Source organism: Eleutherodactylus coqui, chromosome 11, assembly GCF_035609145.1.
Source record: "Eleutherodactylus coqui strain aEleCoq1 chromosome 11, aEleCoq1.hap1, whole genome shotgun sequence".
Classification (NCBI taxonomy): Eukaryota; Metazoa; Chordata; class Amphibia; order Anura; family Eleutherodactylidae; genus Eleutherodactylus; species Eleutherodactylus coqui.
The window spans coordinates 138,017,857-138,044,704 of record NC_089847.1 but is presented as its reverse complement, the minus strand read 5'-3'; the positions used below and the strand labels follow the sequence as shown (position 1 = coordinate 138,044,704).

General features: G+C 51.7%; 1 protein-coding gene across 1 annotated transcript in view; it reads left to right on the top strand.

Moving 5' to 3' along the window:
• The first annotated feature begins 12,219 nt into the window (after positions 1-12,219).
• IPO7 (importin 7) overlaps positions 12,220-26,848 on the top strand; it is a 29,728-nt gene continuing 15,099 nt past the window's right edge. Inside the window, exons 1-11 of the mRNA XM_066583651.1 lie at positions 12,220-12,408; positions 19,440-19,521; positions 20,100-20,253; positions 22,510-22,668; positions 22,784-22,940; positions 23,015-23,104; positions 23,217-23,311; positions 23,401-23,485; positions 24,177-24,311; positions 24,393-24,492; positions 25,841-25,917. Of these exons, the coding sequence (XP_066439748.1) occupies positions 12,325-12,408; positions 19,440-19,521; positions 20,100-20,253; positions 22,510-22,668; positions 22,784-22,940; positions 23,015-23,104; positions 23,217-23,311; positions 23,401-23,485; positions 24,177-24,311; positions 24,393-24,492; positions 25,841-25,917 (1,218 nt within the window). The 5' untranslated portion in view covers positions 12,220-12,324. The remainder of the gene's footprint in view (positions 12,409-19,439; positions 19,522-20,099; positions 20,254-22,509; positions 22,669-22,783; positions 22,941-23,014; positions 23,105-23,216; positions 23,312-23,400; positions 23,486-24,176; positions 24,312-24,392; positions 24,493-25,840; positions 25,918-26,848) is intronic.

Here is a 26,848-nt window from a genome sequence, read left to right as displayed (position 1 = left end):
AACAGACAATGGACACGCCAGACCAACAGACATTACCGCCTATCCTACATATTCTTCTCTTGGCAGCCAAACGGGCATCACTGAAGCACTGGTTAGAACGAACAATGCCAGGTGTAATGGAGGTAGAAGCACAGCTCATACATGTAATGGGGGTAGAAGCACGGCTCATACATGTAATAGAGGAGGAAGCATGGCTCATACATGTAATGGAAGTAGAAGCACAGCTCATACATGTAATAGAGGAAGCATAGCTCATACATGTAATGGAAGTAGAAGCACAGCTCATACATGTAATAGAGGAGGAAGCATGGCTCATACATGTAATGGACATAGAAGCACGGCTCATACATGTTATGGAGGTAGAAGCAAGGCTCATACATGTAATGGAGGTAGAAGCAAGGCTCACACATGTAATGGAGGTAGAAGCACGGCTCACACATGTAATGGAGGTAGAAGCACGGCTCATACATGTAATGAAAGTAGAAGCACGGCTCATATATCTAATGGAGGTAGAAGCAGATCTCATACATGTAATGGAGGTGGAAGCACGGCTCACACATGTAATGGAGGTAGAAGCACGGCTCATACATGTAATGGAGGTAGAAGCACGGCTCATACATGTAATGGAGGTAGAAGCACATCTCATACATGTAATGGAGATAGAAGCACGGCTCATACATGTAATGGAGATAGAAGCACGGCTCATACATGTAATGGAGGTAGAAGCACGGCTCATACATGTAATAGAGGTAGAAGCACGGCTCATACATGTAATGGAGGTAGAAGCACGGCTCATACATGTAATGGAGGTAGAAGCACGGCTCATACATGTAATGGAGGTAGAAGCACGGCTCACACATGTAATGGAGGTAGAAGCACGGCTCACACATGTAATGGAGGTAGAAGCACGGCTCACACATGTAATGGAGGTAGAAGCACGGCTCATACATGTAATGGGCGTAGAAGCACGGCCCTTACATGTAATGGAGGTAGAAGCATGGCCCATACATGTAATGGGGGTAGAAGCACAGCTTATACATGTAATGGGGGTAAAAGCACGGTTCATACATGTAATGGGGGTAGAAGCAAGGCTCATACATGTAATGGAGGTAGAAGCATAACTCATACATGTAATGGAGGTAGAAGCATGGCTCATACATGTAATGGGGGTAGAAGCACGGCTCATACATGTAATGGAGGTAGAAGCACGGCTCATACATGTAATGGAGGTAGAAGCACAACTCATACATGTAATGGAGGTAGAAGCACAACTCATACATGTAATGGAGGTAGAAGCACGGCTCATACATGTAATGGGGGTAAAAGCACGGCTCATACATGTAATAGAGGAGGCAGCATGGCTCATACATGTAATGGAAGTAGAAGCACAGCTCATACATGTAATAGAGTAGGAAGCATGGCTCATACATGTAATGGAAGTAGAAGCACAGCTCATACATGTAATAGAGGAGGAAGCATGGCTCATACATGTTATGGAGGTAGAAGCAAGGCTCATACATGTAATGGAGGTAGAAGCACGGCTCACACATGTAATGGAGGTAGAAGCACGGCTCATTAATGTAATGGAGCTAGAAGCACGGCTCATACATGTAATGGAGGTAGAAGCATGGCTCATACATGTAATGGAGGTAGAAGCAGATCTCATACATGTAATGGAGGTAGAAGCACGGCTCATACATGTAATGGAGGTAGAAGCACGGCTCATACATGTAATGGAGGTAGAAGCACGGCTCATACATGTAATGGAAGTAGAAGCACGGCTCATATATCTAATGGAGGTAGAAGCACATCTCATACATGTAATGGAGCTAGAAGCACGGCTCATACATGTAATGGAGGTAGAAGCATGGCTCATACATGTAATGGAGGTAGAAGCAGATCTCATACATGTAATGGAGGTAGAAGCACGGCTCATACATGTAATGGAGGTAGAAGCACGGCTCATACATGTAATGGAGGTAGAAGCACGGCTCATACATGTAATGGGGGTAGAAGCACGGCTCACACATGTAATGGGGGTAGAAGCACGGCTCACACATGTAATGGAGGTAGAAGCACGGCTCATACATGTAATGGAGGTAGAAGCACTACTCACACATGTAATGGAGGTAGAAGCACAGCTCATACATGTAATAGAGGAGGAAGCATGGCTCATACATGTAATGGACATAGAAGCAAGGCTCATCTATGTAATGGAGGTAGAAGCACGGGTCATGCATGTAATGGAGGTAGAAGCATGGCTCATACATGTAATGGAAGTAGAAGCACGGCTCACACATGTAATGGAGGTAGAAGCACGGCTCATACATGTAATGGAGGTAGAAGCACGTCTCACACATGTAATGGAGGTAGAAGCACGGCTCATACATGTAATGGGCGTAGAAGCACGGCCCATACATATAATGGAGGTAGAAGCATGGCCCATACATGTAATGGGGGTAGAAGCATGGCTCATACATGTAATGGGGGTAGAAGCACAGCTTATACATGTAATGGGGTAGAAGCACGGTTCATACATGTAATGGGGGTAGAAGCACGGCTCATACATGTAATGGAGGTAGAAGCACGGTTCATACATGTAATGGGGGTAGAAGCACGGCTCATACATGTAATGGAGGTAGAAGCATGGCTCATATATGTAATGGAGGTAGAAGCACGGCTCATACATGTAATGGAGGTAGAAGCACAACTCATACATGTAATGGAGGTAGAAGCATGGCTCATACATGTAATGGGGGTAGAAGCACGGCTCATACATGTAATGGAGGTAGAAGCACGGCTCATACATGTAATGGAGGTAGAAGCACAACTCATACATGTAATGGAGGTAGAAGCACGGCTCATACATGTAATGGGGGAAAAGCACGGCTCATACATGTAATGGAGGAAGAAGCGCGGCTCATACATGTAATGGGGGTAGAAGCACGGCTCATACATGTAATGGAGGTAGAAGCACGGCTCACACATGTAATGGAAGTAGAAGCATGGCTCATACATGTAATGGAGGTAGAAGCACGGCTCACACATGTAATGGAGGTAGAAGCACGGCTCATACATGTAATGGGGGTAGAAGCACGGCTCATACATGTAATAGAGGTAGAAGCACGGCTCATACATGTAATAGAGGTAGAAGCACGGCTCATACATGTAATGGAGGTAGAAGCACGGCTCATACATGTAATAGAGGTAGAAGCACGGCTCATACATGTAATGGGGGTAGAAGCACGGCTCATACATGTAATAGAGGTAGAAGCATGGCTCATACATGTAATGGAGGTAGAAGCACGGCTCACACATGTAATGGAGGTAGAAGCACGGCTCATACATGTAATGGGGGTAGAAGCACGGCTCATACATGTAATAGAGGTAGAAGCACGGCTCATACATGTAATAGAGGTAGAAGCACGGCTCATACATGTAATGGAGGTAGAAGCATGGCTCATACATGTAATGGAGGTTGAAAAACAGAAGTGGAGCGAAACAAGGAAAAAGGGGAAAACATTTTAAAAAAAGGAAACTTTTCTGGTATCACGTTTCTCAGATTCTGGGATTTCGGCTAGAGTCGCTCCTTTCAAATACACGAAACGGTACCTAATAGAGGAAATGAAAGGAACATCAGGAAGACCAGCGGGCGAGAGAGAAGCTACTGTGCCCAAAGAGAACTGACAAACCGCGAGACGACGGAGGCAAACTGATATGAGCGCTCATCATCATCATCATCAACCCCCCCCTCAGTTCTTCATTTACTTGTGATTAGTTGTATGATTTGCACGATCCGCCGCGCTCCATCTAGTTTGTTTTATTTAATACTAGCTTACCCGTCACGCGTTGTTGCGAAGACAGACATACATACATACATTCGTTTTTATATATCTAGATAACAACCAATCACAGCACAGCTTTCATGTTACCTCAGCGGTATAATATATAGCAACCAATCACAGCGCAGCTTTCATGCTACCTCAGTATAATATATAACAACCAATCACAGCACAGCTTTCATGTTACCTCAGTATAATATATAACAACCAATCACAGCACAGCTTTCATGTTACCTCAGCGGTATAATATATAGCAACCAATCACAGCGCAGCTTTCATGTTACCTCAGTGTAATATATAACAACCAATCACAGCACAGCTTTCATGTTACCTCAGTATAATATATAACAACCAATCACAGCACAGCTTTCATGTTACCTCAGCAGTATAATATATAACAACCAATCACAGCGCAGCTTTCATGTTACCTCAGCAGTATAATATATAACAACCAATCACAGCGCAGCTTTCATGTTACCTCAGCAGTATAATATATAACAACCAATCACAGCACAGCTTTCATTTTACCTCAGCATTCTCAATATCCAGCAATTGTCTTGTGATACGTTCGGCGGATGCATCATTTTCTGGTTGAACATGCCTCCCGTTACTCGTAATGCCTTTTGCTTTCGTGCTTGAGATGGAAATCAAACGATCTTTGTCTGGGGGGCATAACTGTCGACGACGCACGCACGCGCGCCACCTATCGTAGGATAGATGTACTATGCCAGTAATCTTCCCAGGAGTGTACTCAGCAACTTCCCAAAGTGTCATGGTGATTAGATGAATGGTGTAGTAATGCGTAAAGGACAAACAGACAGACAGACATTCATTTATATATATCAGGAAGTGAGAGAATTAGATTCCGTACGTAAAATTTGGACGCTAATTCTTTTGCGCTAGAATTGAATAATCGAGTTGGGACCCATTAGCTTTTCCTATTTATAACATAATCAATGCCCATGCCAAATTACATCGGGAAGTGAGAGAATTAGATTCCGTACTACGTAAAGTTTGGACGCTAATTCTTTGGTGCTTAGAATTGAATAATCGGGTTAGGACCTAATAACTTTCCCTATTTATGACATAATCAATGCTCATGCCAAATTTCACGTTTCTATGATATCGTGAAGTGAGAGAATTAGTGGCAATGATGGAAATCGAACAATCTACGTGGGGGGGGGGGGTCGTAACTGTCGACGACGCTCGCACGCGCGCCATTTATCATAGCATAAACATACTATGCCAGTAATCTTCCCAGGAGTGTACTCAACAACTTCCCAAAGTTTCATGGCGCTCGGATGAATGGTGTAGTAGCGCATAAAGGACAAACAAACAGACATACATACATTCAATTTTATATATATAGACAAGCAGCTGATCCAGTACCCATCAGTTACCCGCGGTCGGTGCCACGTAACACAAGCGTGATGCCAATGTCTGTGTAATTATTATTATTGAAAAATATGCAAAATAGACAAATAAAGAGAAATTGGAAAAAAAAAGTTTTTCTTTCTACGTTTCCATGCGCTTTCCGAAGATCCTTCACGCACAAATGAAAGATGCAAAAACAATCTTCCCAGCGCTGGCGAGTCACTGAAGATGATAGTGGAGCCCCCTGCAGGTGGGCGTCGTCCCTGCTGCCCCCAGACCAAAGAGCAGCAGTGTTCCAGCTCCTCCGCCGCAAAATGACCGCTCAGACCCTCTTGTGCTCCAGTCATGGTAATGAGACAAAAGCTGCCATGCAACATTGCTGAAATCTCCCAGCATCCCTTTGTCTGCTCAGAACCAGCGCCAGTGCAGTGCATTCTGGGAAATATCATCTAATGCACAAAAAAACTAACATCCCCTGCATTACAGGGGTAGTTAGGAGATGGTATAAGAATCTGCAGAATAGTGAGTGCAGCTCTGGAGTATAATACAAGATGTAACTCAGGATCAGTACAGGATAAGTAATGTATGTACACAGTGACTCCAGCAGCAGAATAGTGAGTGCAGCTCTGGGGTATAATACAGGATGTAACTCAGGAGCAGTACAGGATAAGTAATGTATGTACACAGTGACTCCACCAGCAGAATAGTGAGTGCAGCTCAGGGGTATAATACAGGGTGTAACTCAGGATCAGTACAGGATAAGTAATGTATGTACACAGTGACTCCACCAGCAGAATAGTGAGTGCAGCTCTGGAATATAATACAGGATGTAACTCAGGATCAGTACAGGATAAGTAATGTATGTACACAGTGACTCCACCAGCAGAATAGTGAGTGCAGCTCTGCAGTATAATACAGCATAAGTAATGTATGTACACAGTGACTCCACCAGCAGAATAGTGAGTAGAGCTCTGGAGTATAATACAGGATGTAACTCAGGGTCAGTACAGGATAAGTAATGTATGTACACAGTGACTCCACCAGCAGAATAGTGAGTGCAGCTCTGGAGTATAATACAGGATGTGACACAGGATCAGTACAGGATAAGTAATGTATGTACAGAGTGACTCCACCAGCAGAATAGTTAGTGCAGCTCTGGAGTATAATACAAGATGTAACTCAGGATCAGTACAGGATAAGTAATGTATGTACACAGTGACTCCACCAGCAGAATAGTGAGTGCAGCTCTGGAGTATAATACAGGATGTAACTCAGGATCAGTACAGGACAAGTAATGTATGTACACAGTGACTCCACCAGCAGAATAGTGAGTAGAGCTCTGGAGTATAATACAGGATGTAACTCAGGGTCAGTACAGGATAAGTAATGTATGTACTCAGTGACTCCACCAGCAGAATTGTGAGTGCAGCTCTGGAGTATAATACAGGATGTAACTCAGGAGCAGTACAGGATAAGTAATGTATGTACTCAGTGACTCCACCAGCAGAATAGTGAGTGCAGCTCTGGGGCATAATACAGGATGTAACTCAGGGTCAGTACAGGATAAGTAATATATGTACACAGTGACTCCACCAGCAGAATAGTGAGTGCAGCTCTGGGGTATAATACAGGATGTAACTCAGGAGCAGTACAGGATAAGTAATGTATGTACACAGTGACTCCACCAGTAGAATAGTGAGTGCAGCTCTGGAGTATATTACAGGATGTAAGTCAGGGTCAGTACAGGATAAGTAATGTATGTACACAGTGACTCCACCAGCAGAATAGTGAGTGCAGCTCTGAAGTATAATACAGGATGTAACTCAGGAGCAGTACAGGACAAGTAATGTATGTACACAGTGACTCCACCAGCAGAATAGTGAGTGCAGCTCTGGAGTATAATACAGGATGTAACTCAGGATCAGTACAGGATAAGTAATGTATGTACACAGTGACTCCACCAACAGAATAGTGAGTGCAGTTCTGGGGTATAATACAGGATGTAACTCAGGAGCAGTGCAGGATAAGTAATGTATGTATACAGTGACTCTACCAGCAGAATAGTGAGTGCAGCTCTGAAGTATAATACAGGATGTAACTCAGGAGCAGTACAGGATAAGTAATGTATGTATACAGTGACTCTACCAGCAGAATAGTGAGTGCAGCTCTGAAGTATAATACAGGATGTAACTCAGGAGCAGTACAGGATAAGTAATTTATGTACACAGTGACTCCACCAGCAGAGTAGTGAGCGCAGCTCTGGAGTATAATACAGGATGTAGTTCAGGATCAGAACTAGATGTCATAACACCCCGGGGCAGTCATTAGATGGCCCGCCCACATTATATCACTAAGAAAAAGCTGCTACAGGATTCATAGGGTTGAAGGGGTATCACATCCTATTTTTAGAGACCACTTACCCTCGGTATAGATCATCAATAGTTGATCAGCTGTTTGGGGCAAAAAGTGTCCCGAGGTGGGAAATGACACAGATGACTGAAAACAGAGCCCAGCTGCTGCTGGGGGGGGCACTATTACTACTAAGGGGCATTATTACTAGTAAGGGGGGCACTATTACTACTAAAGGAGCACTTGGGGGTACTATTACTACTTGGGGGACACTTGGTGTATTATTATTACTAAGGGGCCACTTTGGGGTACTATTACTACTTTGCGGGTACTATTACGGGGAACTGGGTGCCCTATTACTACTGAGGGGGCAACTTGGGTTACTATTACTAGTAAGCGGGCACTTGGGGCTACTATTACTACTAAGGGGGAACTTGGGATAGTATTACTACTGAGGGGGCATTTTGGGAGTACTATTACTACTAAAGGGGGGCATTTGGGGGTACTACTACTAACAAGGGGACCCTATTGCTACTAAACGGGCACTTAGGGTACTATTACTACTGAGGGGGTACTATGAGGTACGTGAGCCTGGCTGTCTAGTCCTCCGTGATCGTGAGCCCGGCCATCTAGTTCTCTGTGACCGTGAGCCCATCCATCTAGTCCTCCATGAGCCTGGTCTTCTTTTCCTCCGTAGGCGTGAGCCTGGTTATCTTGTCCTCCATGAGCCTGAACCTAGTCATCTTGTCCTCCGCAAGCCTGAACCGGTCATCTTGTCCTCCGCGCGCCTGAACCAGTCATCTTGTCCTCTGTGAGTCTGAACCGGTCATCTTGTCCTCTGTGAGTCTGAACTGGTCATCTTGTCCTCTGTGAGTCTGAACTGGTCATCTTGTCCTCCGTGAGCCTGAACCCAGTCATGTTGTCCTCCACGAACGTGAGCACGGCTATCTTGTCCTCCGTGAGCATGAGCCCGGTTATCTTGTCCTTCGTGAGCCTGAACCCGGCCATCTTGTCCTTCGTGAGCCTAAACCCAGTTATCTTGTTCTCCGTGAGACTGAACCTGGCCATCCTGTCCTCTGTGAGAATGAGCCTGGCCATCTGGTCCTGCGTGAGCGTGAGCCCGGCTTTCTTGTCGTCCGTGAGAACGGCCATCTTGTTCTCCATGAACATGAGCCCCGCCATCTTGTTCTTCATGAGCATGAGCCCGGCCATCTTGTCCTCCATGAGCGTGAGCACGGCCATCTCGTCCTCCATGAGCGTGAGCACGGCCATTTCGTCCTCTATGAGCGTGAGCCCGGCCATCCGTTCCTCCATGAGTGTGAGCCTGACCATCTTGTCCTCCTTGAGCGTGAGCCCAGCCATCTTGTCCACCGCAAACTTGAGCCTGGCTGTCTAGTCCTCCGCGAGCGTGAACCTGGCCGTCTAGTCCTCCGTGAGTGTGAGCCCGGCCTTCTAGTCCTCCGTGTGAGCCTGGCCCTCTAGTTCTCCGTGAGCGTGAGCCTGGCCTTCTTTTCCTCCGTGAGCCTGGTTATCTTGTCCTCCATAAGCCTGAACGCGGTCATCTTGTCTTCTGTGAGCCTGAACCCGGTCATCTTGTCCTCCGCAAGTGTGAGCCCGGCCATCTTGTCCTATGTGAGCGTGAGTCTGGCCATTTTGTCCTCCATGAGCGTGAGTCTGGCCATTTTGTCCTCCGTGAGCGTGAGCCTTGCCATCTTGTCCTCCGTGAGTGTGAGCCTGGCCATTTTGTCCTCCGTGAGCAAGAGCCTGGTCATCTTGTCCTCCGTGAGCGTAAGCCTGGTCATCTTGTCCTCCGTGAGCCTCGTGCCCTCCAGTGATATATCAGGTCTTATAGGATTCAGGACTTCTCTGCTTGTTACTCTTGCTGTCCAGGGTATACACAGTAGCTTTCGCCAGCACCACAGCTCAAACGCATCAATCCTCCTTCCATACATGGCTCTGGGGAAACTGATGGTTTGCACTATCCTGCGTTTATTTGCTATACCAATATCCCTACTTTTCCAGATTTTGCCCATGTTTAGCACCCCACTTCGCCCCAATGCTATCCTACGCTTTATCTCTGGCATAAATTCTCCAGCCTGGTCAAGTTTTGACCAAGGCAGATGACGTCTCACACGCATTCTACGGCCTCATTGCTGATGTTGATTTGAATTTGGCCATTTTTTGTAGTTGTCATAATGTTAGTCTTCTTCACATTCAGTTAGAGGCCCATTATTTCACTTTCTGTTTTAATCTTCAATATCAGCAGCTTCAGACCGGCTTCTGTTTCTACAAGCAGAGTTGTGGCATCCGCAAAACGGAGATTGTTGATGCTTCTTCCACCAATTTCACCCTGATTTCCAGTTTGTCTCGGTCTATTTTCCGCATGGTCACTTCCGCATATAGAAGGGGGAGAGGATGCCGCCCTGTCGGACGCCCTTACTGATCCCAAACCTATCCGTGTCCCCATACTGTGTTCTCACATCGGCCTTTTGATTGGTATAAAGTGATTTTATTAGCTGGACTAGATAATGGAGGCTCCAGGTCCACCGGCTGCCCCTCATGTAATGGTCAGGTATGTGGCTGCAGGCATATAGCTCCTCAGAGTATTCTCTACACCTAACCTTGGTATTCTGTTGGTCATTCAGTTCTTTCCCATTTTTGTCTTTAATTGTGCCATTGCGTGCCATGAAAGGTTTTCAGGCCATCTTGACCTGAGAGAATAAGGCCTCGGATACGGCCCTTCATGGCTTCTGCTTCCAGTTGTTTGCAGTGCTCATTCTGGTCCTTTTCTTCGCCGCTCACTGAATATCTGCATTTAGTTGCCGAACTCCATCTTTGTGGCCGGCCGCCTTCGCTGCTCTCCCGTTACCGGCTGTTCTGAGGGTTCGCTCGGACAACCAATAGCGTTGTTTCCTACTTCTTATAGGTGAGATGCTTGCTGACTGTTTCCATAACCGTGGGCTGTATATCGCGCCGTGGTTCCTCCGGATGCGTCTCTGATCTGTCAGGCAGCTCGAATCGGTTTGCTACTCCATAGTGTGTGATTGGGGGATTTTAGGGTGTCGGATTTTCTGAACGAAGCGCCTTCCTTAATGCTGCAGAATAGAATGCTGCAGAATAGAATCTTGATCTTAGCTGTAAGGAGTTGGTGATCGGCGCCAGGAAAGGTTCTTATTGTAACGACTGAACTTCACCAACGATGATGACACAGGAAGTAATCAGTCTGACTTCAGTGGAGGCCGTTGGGGGAGGTCGGCAGGGACAGTCAGTGATTGGGGGATAAGCCATGTGTCTGCTCTCCTGAACTGGCTTCCTTGGCAGACTGTACCAGGCGATCAGCGGCTTCACACTCCCTGCGATGGCTGCTTCTAGCTGGGCCTCCTTCTTCAGCTGCTTCCAGCTGGGCCTCCTTCTTCGGTGCTTCCGTCTGGACCTCCTTCTTCAGCTGCTTCCGGCTGGACCTCCTTCTTCAGCTGCTTCCGGCTAGGCCTCCTTCTTCAGCTGCTTCCGGCTAGGCCTCCTTCTTCAGCTGCTTCCGGCTGGGCCTACTTCTTCGGTGCTTCCGGCTGGGCCTACTTCTTCGGTGCTTCCGGCTGGACCTCCTTCGTCGGCTGCTTCCGGCTGGGCCTCCTTCTACGGTGCTTCCGGCTGGGCCTCCTTCTTCGGTGCTTCCGGCTGGACCTCCTTCTTCGGCTGCTTCCGGCTGGACCTCCTTCTTCGGCTGCTTCCGGCTGGGCCTACTTCTTCGGTGCTTCCGGCTGGGCCTACTTCTTCGGCTGCTTCCGGCTGGGCCTCCTTCTTCGGCTGCTTCCGGCTGGGCCTCCTTCTTCGGTGCTTCCGGCTGGGCCTCCTTCTTCGGTGCTTCCGGCTGGGCCTCCTTCTTCGGTGCTTCCGGCTGGACCTCCTTCTTCGGCTGCTTCCGGCTGGGCCTCCTTCTTCGGTGCTTCCGGCTGGGCCTCCTTCTTCGGTGCTTCCGGCTGGGCCTCCTTCTTCGGTGCTTCCGGCTGGGCCTCCTTCTTTGGTGCTTCCGGCTGGGCCTCCTTCTTTGGCGCTTCGTTTGGAGTCTTCTGGCCGCCGGTATAAACGCCTCCCATGGTTCCTCATCAGTGCCTGTCGTCGGGGTAGAGCTGTCAGATGGAGATGTTCACTGGCTTACCATGTATTTGGATGGCAATGATGCCACCGCTGATGGTTCTAGAACTTTCTTCTGCCTTTGAGGTCTGTGTGATCCTAATAAGGGCGACTCCGTTCCTCTTGATTTCGTGTCAGCATCCATTATATACGATATATACCATCCAGTAGACTCGCTGATCCTAGGCTGTAGGCCCGGCGTCTCCAGTCCTGTCATCATGAGGCTTTAAGCTCTTGGCCAACTACAACTCTCAGCATCCCCCGGGGTCATCCCCACTAGTTGTACCCTCGGGGGTAGAAATGTCTTAACACCCGGACACTTGTCCGCAGCAATCAACCAGATCCCCATATTGCCGGTTGCTATGGTCGCTGCGCTGCTTTTCGGCCGCGCTGACGGAGCGCCGGTTCCCCTTCACGTCCGCCGGCGGCCTCCAGCAGAGACTACAAGTCCCATGAGGTCTCGCGATGAGGGCCGGAAGTGACGCGGCGTGACGCGCAGGGGGGCGGATCCATCCGGGGCCTTGGCGCTCTCCTTCCTTTCGCGCCGGGCGCTGGGCTGTGTGGCGGCTCCATGTGCGCAGCTCGTCTGTAGGCCGGACTGTGACAGAAGCGGCGCGTCTCCGGCAGCATGGACCCCGGCAGTCTGATCGAGGCCCTGCGGGGCACCATGGACCCGGCCCTGAGGGAGGCGGCCGAGCGGCAGCTCAACGAGGTGAGAGCGGCGGCCTGGTGAGCCGTGTGGCCGGGCTGTCAGCGCCCCCCTGCGGGTCACCGGCGGGACAACCTGACAGAACCCTGCGGCCCGTGTGCCGGTAACGAAGGGGGGCCACGGAAATACGGATGGAAGGTTCTGGGAAACCTCCGCGTCTCCATGCCTGTCCGCGCCGAAACCGCTGCGCCGCGGAAAATGGTGCAAGCGCTCGGCGTCGTGTCCGGGAGAGTGGTGGCCGCCGCAGCGGAACCAGTAGGACGCATCTAATGCGCCGCAGCGAAACCAGTAGGACGCATCTAATGCGCCGCAGCGAAACCAGTAGGACGCATCTAATGCGCCGCAGCGAAACCGGTAGGACGCCATTACTGTCCGGCGCCATCCGCATTTAATGCGTCGCAGCGAAACCGGTAGGACGCCATTACTGTCCGGCGCCATCCGCATCTAATGCGCCGCAGCGGAACCGGTAGGATGCCATTACTGTCCGGCGCCGCTCGCATCTGATGCGCCATACTTGAGTAACGGCGTAGATGTGGGAGGAGCCATGACCTGATGGCGTCCGCAGAACACGGCGATCTCCGCTTGCTGTCAGCAACTGGAAACCTTGTCATCCTCGCCGGCGGAGGGTTTGTCGCAGTGTGTCGGCGCAGACAGTCCTGGACCCCCGACTGATACATTGTAACAAACCCTCCGGAGAGGCAGCGCACAGCGGTAACCGCCCCTCAGCGGTGAGTTGGAGTGAAGCTGCGGCGGAGGCGGGACTTGGCGCGGGTAAAGATGGCGGCTGTCTGCGCGTGGGAACCGGAGAAGGCCGCTGGTTCGCTGCACACGCCGGCTTCCTTGGTTCTGGCTGCCTGTCTGCGCCGGCGGCCGTTCTCTGGCGCTGCGGGGGATGAAGCGGTCACACGGGGAGCGGACGGCGTGAAACAATCCGCACGTGAGCCAACGGTGACATCTGTTCCCTGCAGGAGGCGCCGCGCAGATGCTGGTGCGAACGAGCCGTAAGGCGAGACGGCGCTGCCGCACATAACCTGCAGCGCCGGGGGAGGGGTTCGTGGTGCGGAGCCGGTGGGGGGCGGAGTCTTCATACTTGCCCAATCCAGCGCTGCCGTCCTCTGCAGTCGGCGCGGCACGAGAATCTGCCTCCCTCCAGGGTCCGCTGGCGGCGCAGTGGGCGGGGCTCTGAGAAGGGTCAGGTTTATGTCTGACTGCGCAGGAAGCGGGTGAGGATGAATATTGCGTCCATCGGAGGCGCGGCGACGTCTGCGCTGAACCGCTTCTCGCTGCGCGTCCCGTTCGGCGGATTCCGGATAAAGCGTTGCTGCATAACGGACCCGCGGCGCTGACTTCACACGGTGTTGCCATTGGTAAGGAATAAATTGCCGCGCAGAGTCCGTATTTTGCGTGCGTCTTTCCGCTGGTATCTCCATTGATTTGGCGCATTCGCGCCCGCGGTTTTCTCGCACGTCCTGTTTTGGTCCGTATTACAGATTGAACCAGATCGCTGCGGGGCGTCACAAATACGTGATGCGTGTTCCCACTGGGGCCGCATATACGCCGCGTGTTTACGGACCGGATACTGCGTCCGCCCGTGTGAACGAGGCCTTCGTGGCGCCATCTGATGTGTGAGCCCCCCTTATAATCGTCGGTCTTGTGGCGGTCCTTCGGGTCACATGATCTGCGCTCCGCGTTGTCCGTGCCCCTTATTATTTCACACCCGTAACCTTCCACCTCAGTTGGTTCCCTATGTTTGGCGCGGCGCTGCTGGGAGTCCCGTGGATCGCGGCCGCAGGTGGGACTTCTTGGCTGCTGAATAGCATGTCAGCTCCACAGTAAAGACTGACACTGCGGCCCTGATTACGCGGTCGGGTGGCGCTCACATCGGTCAGCTGGCAGTCCGTCCGTCTGTGGACTGCGAGGCGCAGGTCCTGTTCGCAGGCGTGAGTCACACGATGATGAGAGCTGCTTCGGGTTTTCCGTGTGGCATTATTGTTGCGGGAGGTAAGCCCGTCCGTGTGAACGATCCCGCCGGCGACAATGTCGCACAGACCGCGCGGTTCGCTGAAGGCTCCATCCTTTATGGCGGATCGGTTGGGTCCGTCGCTGCAGCACATCTTATGAACAGTCGCAGCAGATCAGATGTGTCTGCAGTGCGGACCCCCGCAGCCGTGGTACAGGGGGCTTCTATCATGAGTGGTTCTTGGTGGCCTCCTCATCCCCCCCATTGGTGGAGTCCCCAGATGTCCAGTGAGACCACCGCAGATGACGGAAGGGGGTGCCGTTACTACGTGTCAGGACGAGATGCTGGGAGTGATAGTGCGGCTGTTGGGGTGGGGGGAGGGGTGCTTCCCTCTAAGACCCTCACACACGGGCGCTTTTTACCGCTGTCTTTTGAATGCCCCCGTCGACTACCGTGGGGCGTCGTGGACCTGAACTCCATCAAAGCGCCGCCATTTCTGAGCGCTGTCTGGTCTACTTTGCCACATTTAGCGCCCCTGTCACCCGTCACAATGGTGCCCGCTGTTAGATGCAGGGGGAAGGGGGGTGCGTGCTGATACCCGGGGGCGGGGGGGGGGGGTTGGGGGGTTGCGTGCCGATAGCCACGGGGGTGGAGGAGTGGGGGGGGGGGGATTGCGTGCCGATAGCCACGGGGGTGGAGGAGTGGGGGGGGGGGGGGTTGCGTGCCGATAGCCACGGGGGTGGAGGAGTGGGGGGGGGGGGGGGGTTGCGTGCCGATAGCCACGGGGGTGGAGGAGTGGGGGGGGGGGTTGCGTGCCGATAGCCACGGGGGTGGAGGAGTGGGGGGGGGGTTGCGTGCCGATAGCCACGGGGGTGGAGGAGTGGGGGGGGGGGGGTTGCGTGCCGATAGTCACGGGGGTGGAGGAGTGGGGGGGGGGGTTGCGTGCCGATAGTCACGGGGGTGGAGGAGTGGTGGGGGGGGTGCGTGCTGATACCCGGGGGGGTGTTGCGTGCTGATACCCGGGGGGGGGGGGGGGGTGTTGCGTGCCAATACCCGCAGCCGGATGGAGGTTTCTTCGTCCGAAAACTGTCAAATCGTGGGTAAAAGCCGCAGTCGGGAGCCATGTTTGCGGCGGCCGCAGTCCTGGATGACGTCCTGCTGACCGGCGGTGGAAGCGGCTGTTACTGGTGCGGCGGTGCTGTGTATCGGGTGGTCCTGCCACCACGTACGACCCCTCACATCACACGGCGGCGCTGTCAGGCTCGCCCCTCCCCCGTCCTCATGTTCTGCTCTTCCGGTTTAGTCACTTCCTGCATGTGGTTTGTGCAGATGACTCAGTGATCATCCAGCAGCTGACGCCTCCGCCGCCCCTCCGTCATCCAGCAGCTGACGCCTCCGCCGCCCCTCCGTCATCCAGCAGCTGACGCCTCTGCTGCACCTCCTGTCACACACTGGGTCTCCCCAGCATCTAACATCTTGAGGGTCCCCCCCGTCTCGTGACCAGAGGACCCAACTATTAAGTTAAACCCCCTCGTGCTTAGGGGATGCAGTGACGTGGTCCCCACCCTGCATGTAAGGGACCCAATTCACTGATAGCAAACAGAGATCTTTAAAATGCCAGTAGTGTGGTTCATCCAGAGCCTCCTGCTTCATGAGCCTGGCGTGGTGTTGGGTGAGGGTGAATTTAGGGGCCTGTCAGGGAATGTGGAAAGCTGGGTGACCCCATGGGCGGGCATTGTCCAGCGGCAGCTCTGCATCGCCCTCCAGGTTTGATCCTGTGGAGATTACATTGTGGCGGTGACGGATTAACTTACCGCCCGCTCTCCATCCAGCTGCTGATGAAGCAGAGCCGGGGCTGTCAGATGAGCAGTGAGCCGCACTTTCCCCGCGTTCAGCACATTCTATATAATCTATACCTCCGGCGCCGAGCACTTGTCATATTATCACGGCCCGATGACCCCAGACCCGCCGCCGCTCGTCACATCCAGACCCGCGCCTGTGCGCCCCCTAGCAGCAGCTTATCACCTCTACACACTGGCTGACCTCACCGGGCACTCATCGTGACTTCAGTACTTGGGGTGACCCCAGATTTGCCGCTGCTCATCACATCTAGACCCGCGCCTGTGCGCCCCCTAGCAGCAGCTTATCGCCCCTACACACAGGCTGACCTCACCGCGCACTCATCGTGACCTCAGCACTTAAGGTGACCCCAGATCTGCCGCCACTCGTCACATCCAGACCCGCGCCTGTGCGCCCCCTAGCAGCAGCTTATCGCCCCTACACACAGGCTGACCTCACCGCGCACTCATCGTGACCCCAGTACATAGGGTGACCCCAGATCCGCCGCTGCTCGTCACATCTAGACCCGCGCCTGTGCACCCCCTAGCAGCAGCCTATCGCCCCTACACACAGACTGACCTCACAGGGCACTCATCGTGACCTCAGCACCTAGGGTGACCATAGACCCGCCGCCACTCGTCACATCCAGATCTGCAGCTGTGCGCCCCCTAGCAGCAGCTTATCGCCCCTACACACAGGCTGACCTTACCGTGCACTCATCGTGACCCCAGTACATAGGGTGACCCCCAGATCCGCCGCTGCTCGTCACATCTAGACCCGCGCCTATGCACCCCCTAGCAGCAGCCTATCGCCCCTACACACAGACTGACCTCACAGGGCACTCATCGTGACCTCAGCACCTAGGGTGACCATAGACCCGCCGCCACTCGTCACATCCAGATCTGCAGCTGTGCGCCCCCTAGCAGCAGCTTATCGCCCCTACACACAGGCTGACCTCACTGGGCACATAGGGTGACCCCAGACCCACTGCCGCTCATCACATCCAAATCTGATGCCCAATTATGACCTCTGCCCTCGGGCGGAAAGTGAGACTGTTGGATTTCCTGCATTTGTGGGCTCAAAGGGCAACGCACGGTTCTGCCTATTTCTTTCTGGTTCAAGAGCTCTGCTTGCTGAGTGTTTAGCAGCCATGGTTACACAGCAGCGCTCTATTCCCAGGGGGCTCTGGGGGTCCTGACGGCTGAATCCCCATTAACCAGATATTTATCGTGGAGAGAAGAAATGGCATTAGTGGAGACCCTCTAAGGCCGGGTGAGACCATGCCAGCCGTACGCTGTGCCAGTCTTCCATAGGCCACCGTGTTACCGCTTACACACATTGCGCAAAATACATGCAAAAGAAAAATCCCAGCATGTTCTATGTTGGCGCGTATTACGTGCCGATAATAATAATACTCTTTATTTGTATAGCGCCAACATATCCCGCAGCGCTTACATAGACGGGGGGGATACAGAAAGACAAAAGTGCAAACATTACAGAACCGCGGCTACATAGTAATCAGCTGATGGAGACAGTAGGGGTGCGGGTCCTGCTCCAACGAGCTTACATACTACAAGTAATGGGGGGTACAGGAGGTAAAGGGGCTGGAGATGTGCGCGGTACGGGGGGGTGGAGATGTGCGCGGTACGGGGGGGTGGAGATGTGCGCGGTACGGGGGGGTGGAGATGTGCGCGGTACGGGGGGGTGGAGATGTGCGCGGTACGGGGGGGTGGAGATGTGCGCGGTACGGGGGGGTGGAGATGTGCGCGGTACGGGGGGGTGGAGATGTGCGCGGTACGGGGGGGTGGAGATGTGCGCGGTACGGGGGGGTGGAGATGTGCGCGGTACGGGGGGGTGGAGATGTGCGCGGTACGGGGGGGTGGAGATGTGCGCGGTACGGGGGGGTGGAGATGTGCGCGGTACGGGGGGGTGGAGATGTGCGCGGTACGGGGGGGTGGAGATGTGCGCGGTACGGGGGGGTGGAGATGTGCGCGGTACGGGGGGGTGGAGATGTGCGCGGTACGGGGGGGTGGAGATGTGCGCGGTACGGGGGGGTGGAGATGTGCGCGGTACGGCGGGGTGGAGATGTGCGCGGTACGGCGGGGTGGAGATGTGCGCGGTACGGCGGGGTGGAGATGTGCGGGGGGGGGGTGGAGATGTGCCCGGTGCGGGGGGGGGGGGGGGGGGTGGAGATGTGCCCGGTGCGGGGGGGGGGGGGGGGGGGGTGGAGATGTGCCCGGTACGGCGGGGTGGAGAGTGTGGGATGTTATACACATAAACAATGGTCAGATGTTCAGCCGTGTGACTGCAGGAGCGGTTTATGATGGCTAGCAGGGATTGCAGTCAGTAGGTCAGGGAGCATGTTATCAGGGGGGTACAGAGGGGTTTGTTTAGGGAATGTGGTATGCCTCCCTGAAGAGGTGCGTTTTTAGAGCACGCCTGAAGTTCTCTGAGTCCTGGATTGCCCGGTATCCTTTGGTAGCGCGTTCCAGAGGACCGGTGCTGCTCTGGAGAAGTCTTGGAGGCGGGAATGAGAAGTTCGAATTAAAGGGGCGCTCAGTCTGATTTCGTTAGCAGAGCGGAGAGCCCGGGCTGGTTGATGGATTGCATGCCGAGACACTACATGGCAAGGTCATTGCGTGTATATCTCTCCAGAACGCACGCTGTGAGCTATGCTTGTGTGTGCCAGGCCGAATTGGAAGTGCCAGCTTTGACGTTTATGGGGCCGGTCTCCCGCGGGTGAAGGGCCGGTCATTTGTCGTGTACAGAAGGTTCTGCCGCTGTCTGTCCTCTTGCACACCCTGATCGGCGGAGTGTGTAGCTGCCCCTTATCGCCCCTTTTATGCAGCCCCCAGCTCTCAGCGCCACATTTACCCGTCGGCGATGAAGCTCTGTGGCGGACCAGCGATTATGTTTGATTGGTCGCCCGCAGAGACGGCATTGGCCCGGGCTCAGACCAGGTAGACGAGTGCTGATGTTGATTGGCGCTCGTCATTGCTGCCACTCTTGTAAACAGACGCTGAGGGAGCGATCGCATGTGCAGAAGATCCACGCCAAATCTGCTGCGTGTGAACGCACCCTTAGAGACTTTCATTTTCTCGATATCTCTGCTTGCTGTCAGTAAATGTGGGGATAAATGTTATTTACATGCAGAAGTTGTACTCTCAGCTGAGGGTTTGTTACAATGTATCGGCTGTTTCGTACTTTGCTGACCCTCTTGTGTTTCCCCCTCCAGTCGCACAAGTCCGTGAACTTCGTGTCAACTCTGCTGCAGATCACCATGTCTGAGCAACTGGATCTACCAGTACGACAAGCAGGCAAGTGGCGCGTGCCAAGCAGTGTTTACCAACCCAACTGCCAGCAGTAACCCTTTAGTGTCCAGTGACGGATGTTTATCTACAGTAACCTTGATGGAACCAGCAGTCCCCCTTCGTGTGGTAGCCACAATGGCATCCTTTAGGCAGAATGTTCTAGATCTCACGCCTCTGTGATGTGGGGTCCGTGTGCCGCTCGTCGGAGCCGAAGTTTAGAATAGCTGCACTTTCAGCTCTGACATGTCCAATATTGATTGGTTGGGGTCCGGCCGCCAAGACCCTCGCTGATCGCTATAGGGAGGGAGCTATAGCGCCTACCTGAGCACAGCGCCCCCTTGGCTGTCTGTCGCATTTGTCTGCTTCGAGTGGATGAACACGGCCCTCGTTAGTCTAGAAAAGGCACTAAATGCTTCTTGGAGGCCGACTTCACTTGCTGGAAGCAGCCGCCAAGCAATGAAGACCTCTTAGGGGGACTGTAGTGGTTCTGTGTGCGATCCTCGGGCCGTCGGTTGGAATTACGGACACATACGAACACAAAAAATGACTAAAATGCCTCCCCTCCTTGTCTCCTCCCCCCGCAGGTGTCATATATCTAAAGAATATGATCACTCAGTATTGGCCGGATCGTGAAGTGATCCCCGGAGAGGTGCCCACCCACACCATCCCCGAGGAGGACCGTCACTGCATCCGAGAGAATATTGTAGAGGCCATTATCCAGTCCCCGGAGCTGATCAGGTGAGGTGAAACCCCAACGCTGCATCATGGAAACTTCAGCAATTGTTTAATAAGCTGGTTCGGTTCCTCTGCTTGCTGTCAGTGACATCCAGAAGAGGAAAATATTCTCTTAATAGATTAATGACCCGGTAGAAGGATTGTGCAGTAAAAGAACAATATATCTCGCTCGTGTCATTGGGGGACACAGCCAAGACGGTGGGTATAGCTGCTGCCACTAGGAGGCGACACGAAGCAAAAAAAAGTGTTAGCTCCTCCAGCTGGCACCATGCTAATCAATTTTAGCTTAGTGTCCGTAGGAGGCAGACAGTTTTGTGTCATCTGCAAGACCATTAAAGTAATTAACACAAGAGGATAGAAGGAGATTGTAAGAGGATCTAGATAAGTTGGGGCAGAAAAATTGGATGAGGGCTAACACTGATAAATGTGCGGTTCTGCCCATCAGGGAAATGCATGTCACCATTGCATACTGAATAGGAAACCACTGGGGACCCCGACATGGAGAGGGACTTGGGGGTTTTAGTTAACTGTAAGCTTAACTGGAGAAACCAGTGTCAGGCAGCTGCTGCCAAGGCAAATAGGACCATGGGGGAATCAGAAGAGGTCTAGGGGCGCATGATAAGATTGTTCTTCCTCTTTACAAGTCGCTGGTCAGACTACACATGGAATGTTAAGTACTAGTGCCCAAAACGGTCCATAAGAACAACACCTCAACTAAAGTAATAAACAGAATGGGCGGACTACAATACCCAGAGAGGCTATCAAAATTTAGGTTACCTACTGTTACAAGGTGGCGCGCTAATAACTATGTATAATATATTAGGGGTCAGTACAGAGATCTCTCCCATCATTTATTATACCCAGGACTGCAACAAGGGGGCGCTCTAATAACTATGTATAGATATGAGGGGTCAGTACAGAGATCTCTCATATCATCTATTATACCCAGGACTATAACAAGAGGGCGCTCTAATAACTACGTATAATATATCAGAGATCTCTCCCATTATCTATTATACCCAGAACTGTAACAAGGGGGCACTCTAATAACTATGTATTATATATCAGGGGTCAGTACAGAGATCTCTCCCATCATCTATTATACCAAGGACTGTAACAAGGGGGCGCTCTAATAACTATGTATAATATATCAGGGGTCAGTACAGAGATCTCTCCCACCATCTATTATACCCAGGACTGTAACAAGGGGGCGCTCTAATAACTATGTATAATATATCAGGGGTCAGTACAGAGATCTCTCCCATCATCTATTATACCCAGGACTGTAACAAGGGGGCGCTCTAATAACTATGTATAGATATATCAGGGGTCAGTACAGAGATCTCTCCCAACATCTATTATACCGAGGACTGTAACAGGGGGGCGCTCTAATAACTATGTATAGATATATCAGGGGTCAGCACAGAGATCTCTGCCATCATCTATTATACCCTGGACTGTAACAAGGGGGCGCTCTAATAACTATGTATAGATATATCAGGGGTCAGTACAGAGATCTCTCCCATCATCTACTATACCCAGGACTGTAACAAGGGGGCGCTCTAATAACTATGTATAATATATCAGGAGTCAGTACAGAGATCTCTCCCATCATCTATTATACCCAGGACTGTAACAAGGGGGCGCTCTAATAACTATGTGTAGATATATCAGGGGACGGTACAGAGATCTCCCCGATCATCTATTATACCCAGGACTGTAACAAGGAGGCGCTCTAATAACTATGTATAGATATATCAGGGGTCAGTACAGAGATCTCTCCCATCATCTATTATACCAGGACTGTAACAAGGGGGCGCTCTAATATCTATGTATAATATATAAGGGGTCAGTACAGAGATCTCTCCCATCTATTATACCCAGGACTGTAACAAGGAGGCGCTCTAATAACTATGTATAGATATATCAGGGTCAGTACAGAGATCTCTCCCATCATCTATTATACCAGGACTGTAACAAGGGGGCGCTCTAATATCTATGTATAATATATAAGGGGTCAGTACAGAGATCTCTCCCATCTATTATACCCGGGACTGTAACAAGGAGGCATCCTCTGCATCTAGAGGAAAGAACGTTTCTCCACCGACATACTATACTAATACATTGTAACCAACTTAGCATGAGTTTTCAGTCCCTAAATGATCCCAGCAAGCAGAGGTCTTAACACACTAATTGTATTAAGGTGTACATGGCTGCAGTGGGGTGTATACCTAGCGCTCAGCTCCTTCTCTGTCGCAGGGTCCAGCTTACCACCTGCATCCATCACATCATCAAGCACGATTACCCGAACCGCTGGACCGCCGTTGTGGAGAAGATCGGCTTCTATCTGCAGTCGGACAACAGTGCTTGCTGGCTCGGCATCCTGCTCTGCCTCTACCAGCTGGTGAAGAACTACGAGTAAGTACTGCGGTCAGTCCGGGGGCGCATCAGACTCGTGTAGGACCACCTAAACACTCCAGATCTGAACAGATAGCAGAGGCTTTACCTCTTCCTTGCTTTCTGTGCCCCCCAGGTATAAGAAGCCAGAAGAGAGGAGCCCACTCATAGCCGCTATGCAACACTTCCTGCCCATGCTGAAGGAGCGCTTCATCCGTCTGCTTCCTGACCCCTCCGAGCAGTCTGTCCTCATCCAGAAGCAGATCTTTAAGATCTTCTACGCCCTCGTCCAGGTAATCGCCGCTCCTGTCCGCGGTGCTGCTTCCATGTTCTGCCCGGTCGCTGACTTGGCCTGTGTATCTTGCAGTATACATTGCCGCTGGAGCTGATCAATCAGCCAAATCTGACTGAATGGATAGAGATCCTGAAGACTGTGGTGGACCGGGACGTTCCTGCAGTGAGTATTGCAGAGGTGGTTGGGTGTCCTGTGTAGCAATAAATGGTGCTCTGTGGCGTCCTGCGCCCCTCCAGACTTCTGCCATATTGTTCACCACAGTCCTCTCCTACAGGAGACCCTCCAGGTTGATGAGGATGACCGGCCTGAACTGCCATGGTGGAAGTGTAAGAAGTGGGCGCTGCACATCCTGGCCAGGCTGTTTGAGAGGTAATCTTTCTCAGACCAGGGGTGTGTGTGTGTGTGGGGGGGGTGTTATAAATGTGAGTGGATGCCACAAAACTGTCCTCACATTGCAGATACGGGAGTCCGGGGAACGTCTCCAAGGAGTATAATGAATTTGCAGAAGTATTCTTGAAGGCCTTTGCTGTTGGGGTTCAGCAGGTTTGTGGCCCCCCTTGTCTACATCATATGATCTGATGGGTTGATGATTGCATCTGCAGTAAAGACTAAGTGACAGTTAAAGGGATTCCGGCATCTGGGTAAAATTACAGGTTTTCAGATACTGAATGGGTGAAAACTAAAAGATTGGTGGAGGACCAACCACCAATCCCCTCTGTTTCACATCCGTGGGGTCTGGGTGCTGAGGCCCCTGCTGATCGCAGACATGAAGGGGTGACAGCACCCTCTCTCCTCGGCTGTTGTTGCTTGTTGACTTCTCTCTGCTGCTGAAGATGGGTGCATAGATGTATATAGAAGTCTATGCGTCCGCTGTTAGCTGCCAAGAGGAGCCGATGGGCAACTGTGACAGCCAGAGCAACATAGTGCTACAGCCGCTTAGTTTCAGCGATCAGCGGTCATCTCTGCATCCACCCATCAAAACTTTTGGCATGTTTTAACACGTCAAAGGCTTCAAAACAAAAATGCAGCTACTCTTTAACTGTCAGTCCTACTCTAGGCTGTCACATATCACACATAGGTCTGTGGCTGGTAAAGCGGCGTGTGGTGGCTGCAGGGCTGTGAGCACAGCGTCAGTTTGCAGGTGGTAAAGCAGCGTGTGGTGGCTGCAGGCCTTGTGTACGCAGTGTCAGTCTGGCTGGTTCCGCTCTCGGCTCATGTAAAGTTCTCTCTTTAGGTTCTCCTGAAGGTTCTCTATCAGTATAAGGAGAAGCAGTACATGGCCCCACGAGTCCTGCAGCAGACACTCAACTATCTCAACCAGGGGGTGTCGCATGCTGTTACATGGAAGAGCTTGAAGCCCCACATTCAGGTGAGCCTTCGCTCTGTACCCTGCATGGTCGCCTGCTGTTGACGGATCTGATGTTTCATGGTCTCCCCTCTCTGACCTCAGGGTATCATCCAGGACGTCATCTTCCCTCTAATGTGTTACACCGACTCTGATGAGGAGCTTTGGCAGGAAGACCCCTATGAGTACATCCGCATGAAATTCGGTAAGATGATTACATAGGACGAGTGTTTAGTTTATGCGGACCGCCATACGAGAATCTGTCAAGACAACTGGGTGAGGGAAGAGGCTGCTGTCGGTGCATGCAGACTACAGGGTTAACGCGTGTGTATGTATGTAATGTGTATGGTCACACGGGGCGACAAATCTGCAGCATTTCTGCATCAAAAACCTAATTGGTGCAGATTTTGACTTTAAAATGGCTGCGGATCTCAGCCTGCGCAGCACCCCCCTCACCTCCCCGTACGTCACACGGCCGCACCCAGAGCGCAGCGCACACCCGCCAACTGCTACTGAACTTCTGCATCACATGACTGGCGGTGCTCAGTAGTAGTTGTAGTGTATGATGTGCTCTGGGTACGGCAGCGCGTAGTGTTGGGAGGAGCGCTGCGCAGGCTATCATCCCAGTCAGAATGGGCACCAATGGGGTTTTTGATGTGTATTTTACATCGGAAGCATAGCCATATACAGCGCTCGCCCCTGCCCATATACAGCAGCACACACCACAACTGCTACTGAGCGGTGCCAGTCATGTGATGCAGAAGTGGCATCACGTGAATGCCAGCAGTGGCGTTCAGCAGCAGTTGCCGCAGCGCTCTGGGTGCAGCAGTGCGTAGTATTGGGAGGTAGGAGCGACTCTGAACGCTGAAATCTGCTGCAGACCCACAGCTGATCTTGAGTCCCATGTCCTCACCAGCTCTTCTCTGCTGTGTCTCCCATCTGATGTTTCCAGGGCCAATTTTTTTTTTTTTTTTTTTTCCAGCCAAGATGGCGGCAGCTTTTTTTTTTTCTAATTACCTAATGCACACTGCTCTCTGATTGGCGAGGGCTGTTCATCTAAACTGCTCTGGCCAATTGGAGAGCAGACAGGGTATTATACGACCAATGAAGTGTGGGGGATTAGGTGGTCTGAAGGTTGCATTGGCCATCTTGGATGGCTGAAAACAGGAGCCAAAACTGGCGGATTTGGGGCTGACTGAGAACTGCGGGTAATAGAAACCCTTCCTCTCCAATACCAGGACAGAGGTTTGTCCCTAAACCTGCCGGTCGATGTAAATGTCAGGTTCCCTCCGCACGTTCTGCTCATCGGAGCTCCTTTAGTATGGCCGTTGGCCTAGGGTTGTGTATCTCTTGGTGCCGGAGATCTGATGACGCTATTTGATTTCCCCCCACCAGTTGGTTGGACCGCCGTCTACATGTCGTCCCCTGATCACCGGCAGTGATCTTCACTTCTCTGCTCAGTCCGGCTTTTGTAAAAGAAGAATCTTGTGATTGTAGACAATGACTATTTTGAGGATCTCTTTATACCTTGTCTGATGTCTTTGTTCTCATAGATGTGTTTGAAGACTTCATCTCCCCCACGACGGCGGCCCAGACGCTGCTCTTCACATCCTGCAGTAAGAGGAAAGAGGTACGGCCAGGCGTTGTCTATATATGTCCAGCCGCGCTCCTCTCTGGCGCGCTGCCAGAATCCTGCTGGGAATGACTGGATTTGGTTGTAGGATCTTATCTGCCACCTTAATGAGATTTGGGGTTTTGTTTAGACTAAGCGGAGCTCTTGGTAAATGTAGAATGTGTTCTGCAGCTTCCTAGTCGTTTCAGTTCTTAGCCGTGGTTTTTTTTTCCCTGCTTGCTGTCAGTGAATGATTTCTGCTCCCCCAGCTGATCGGAGATAGTGTAACTGGGTGATTCTCTGACCTAATCATTCCTGCATCTAGACATGTTACATGCACTGATACGTTGTAGCAAACAGGACAGAAGAGAAGACTGCGATTGCTGTTTAGTTCAGAGGATTGTCTGCACTGATACATTGTAACCAGCTGGGAGCAGGACGGGCGACGATGGGTTTTCATCCTTTGAATGTCATCAATTAACGGGGCTTTACCACCAAAAACTTATCTCCTATCTATAGAATAAGTGAATACATGTCTGATTACTGGAACCCTTAATGATCTGGGGAATGGCGCTCCCGGGTGCCCCGTGTGAATGGAGCGGCGGAACATGGGCTCGACCACAGCTACATTCACTTCATTGGGACAGAGATTGCAGAGCACCTTGATCTCTGCATGTCCTGTAGAAGTGAATGTGCTTGACTGCCACTCCAATCATATGGGGTATTTGGGGGCGCTATTCTTCAGATCATTGAGGGTCCTAGCGATTGGACCCCCAGCAATCAAATGCTTCTGGTGCTAGAGCACCTTTAACCCCTTCAGTGGCAGGTTTATTACCATGTCAGTGCAGCAAGCCCCTGAGATTTTCCTGAGGTAATTCGAAGTGGCAAACGTGTACAGTGGCACAATGACTGTCCTGGCCAGCATTTCAGCACTAGAGCTGTCCACGGA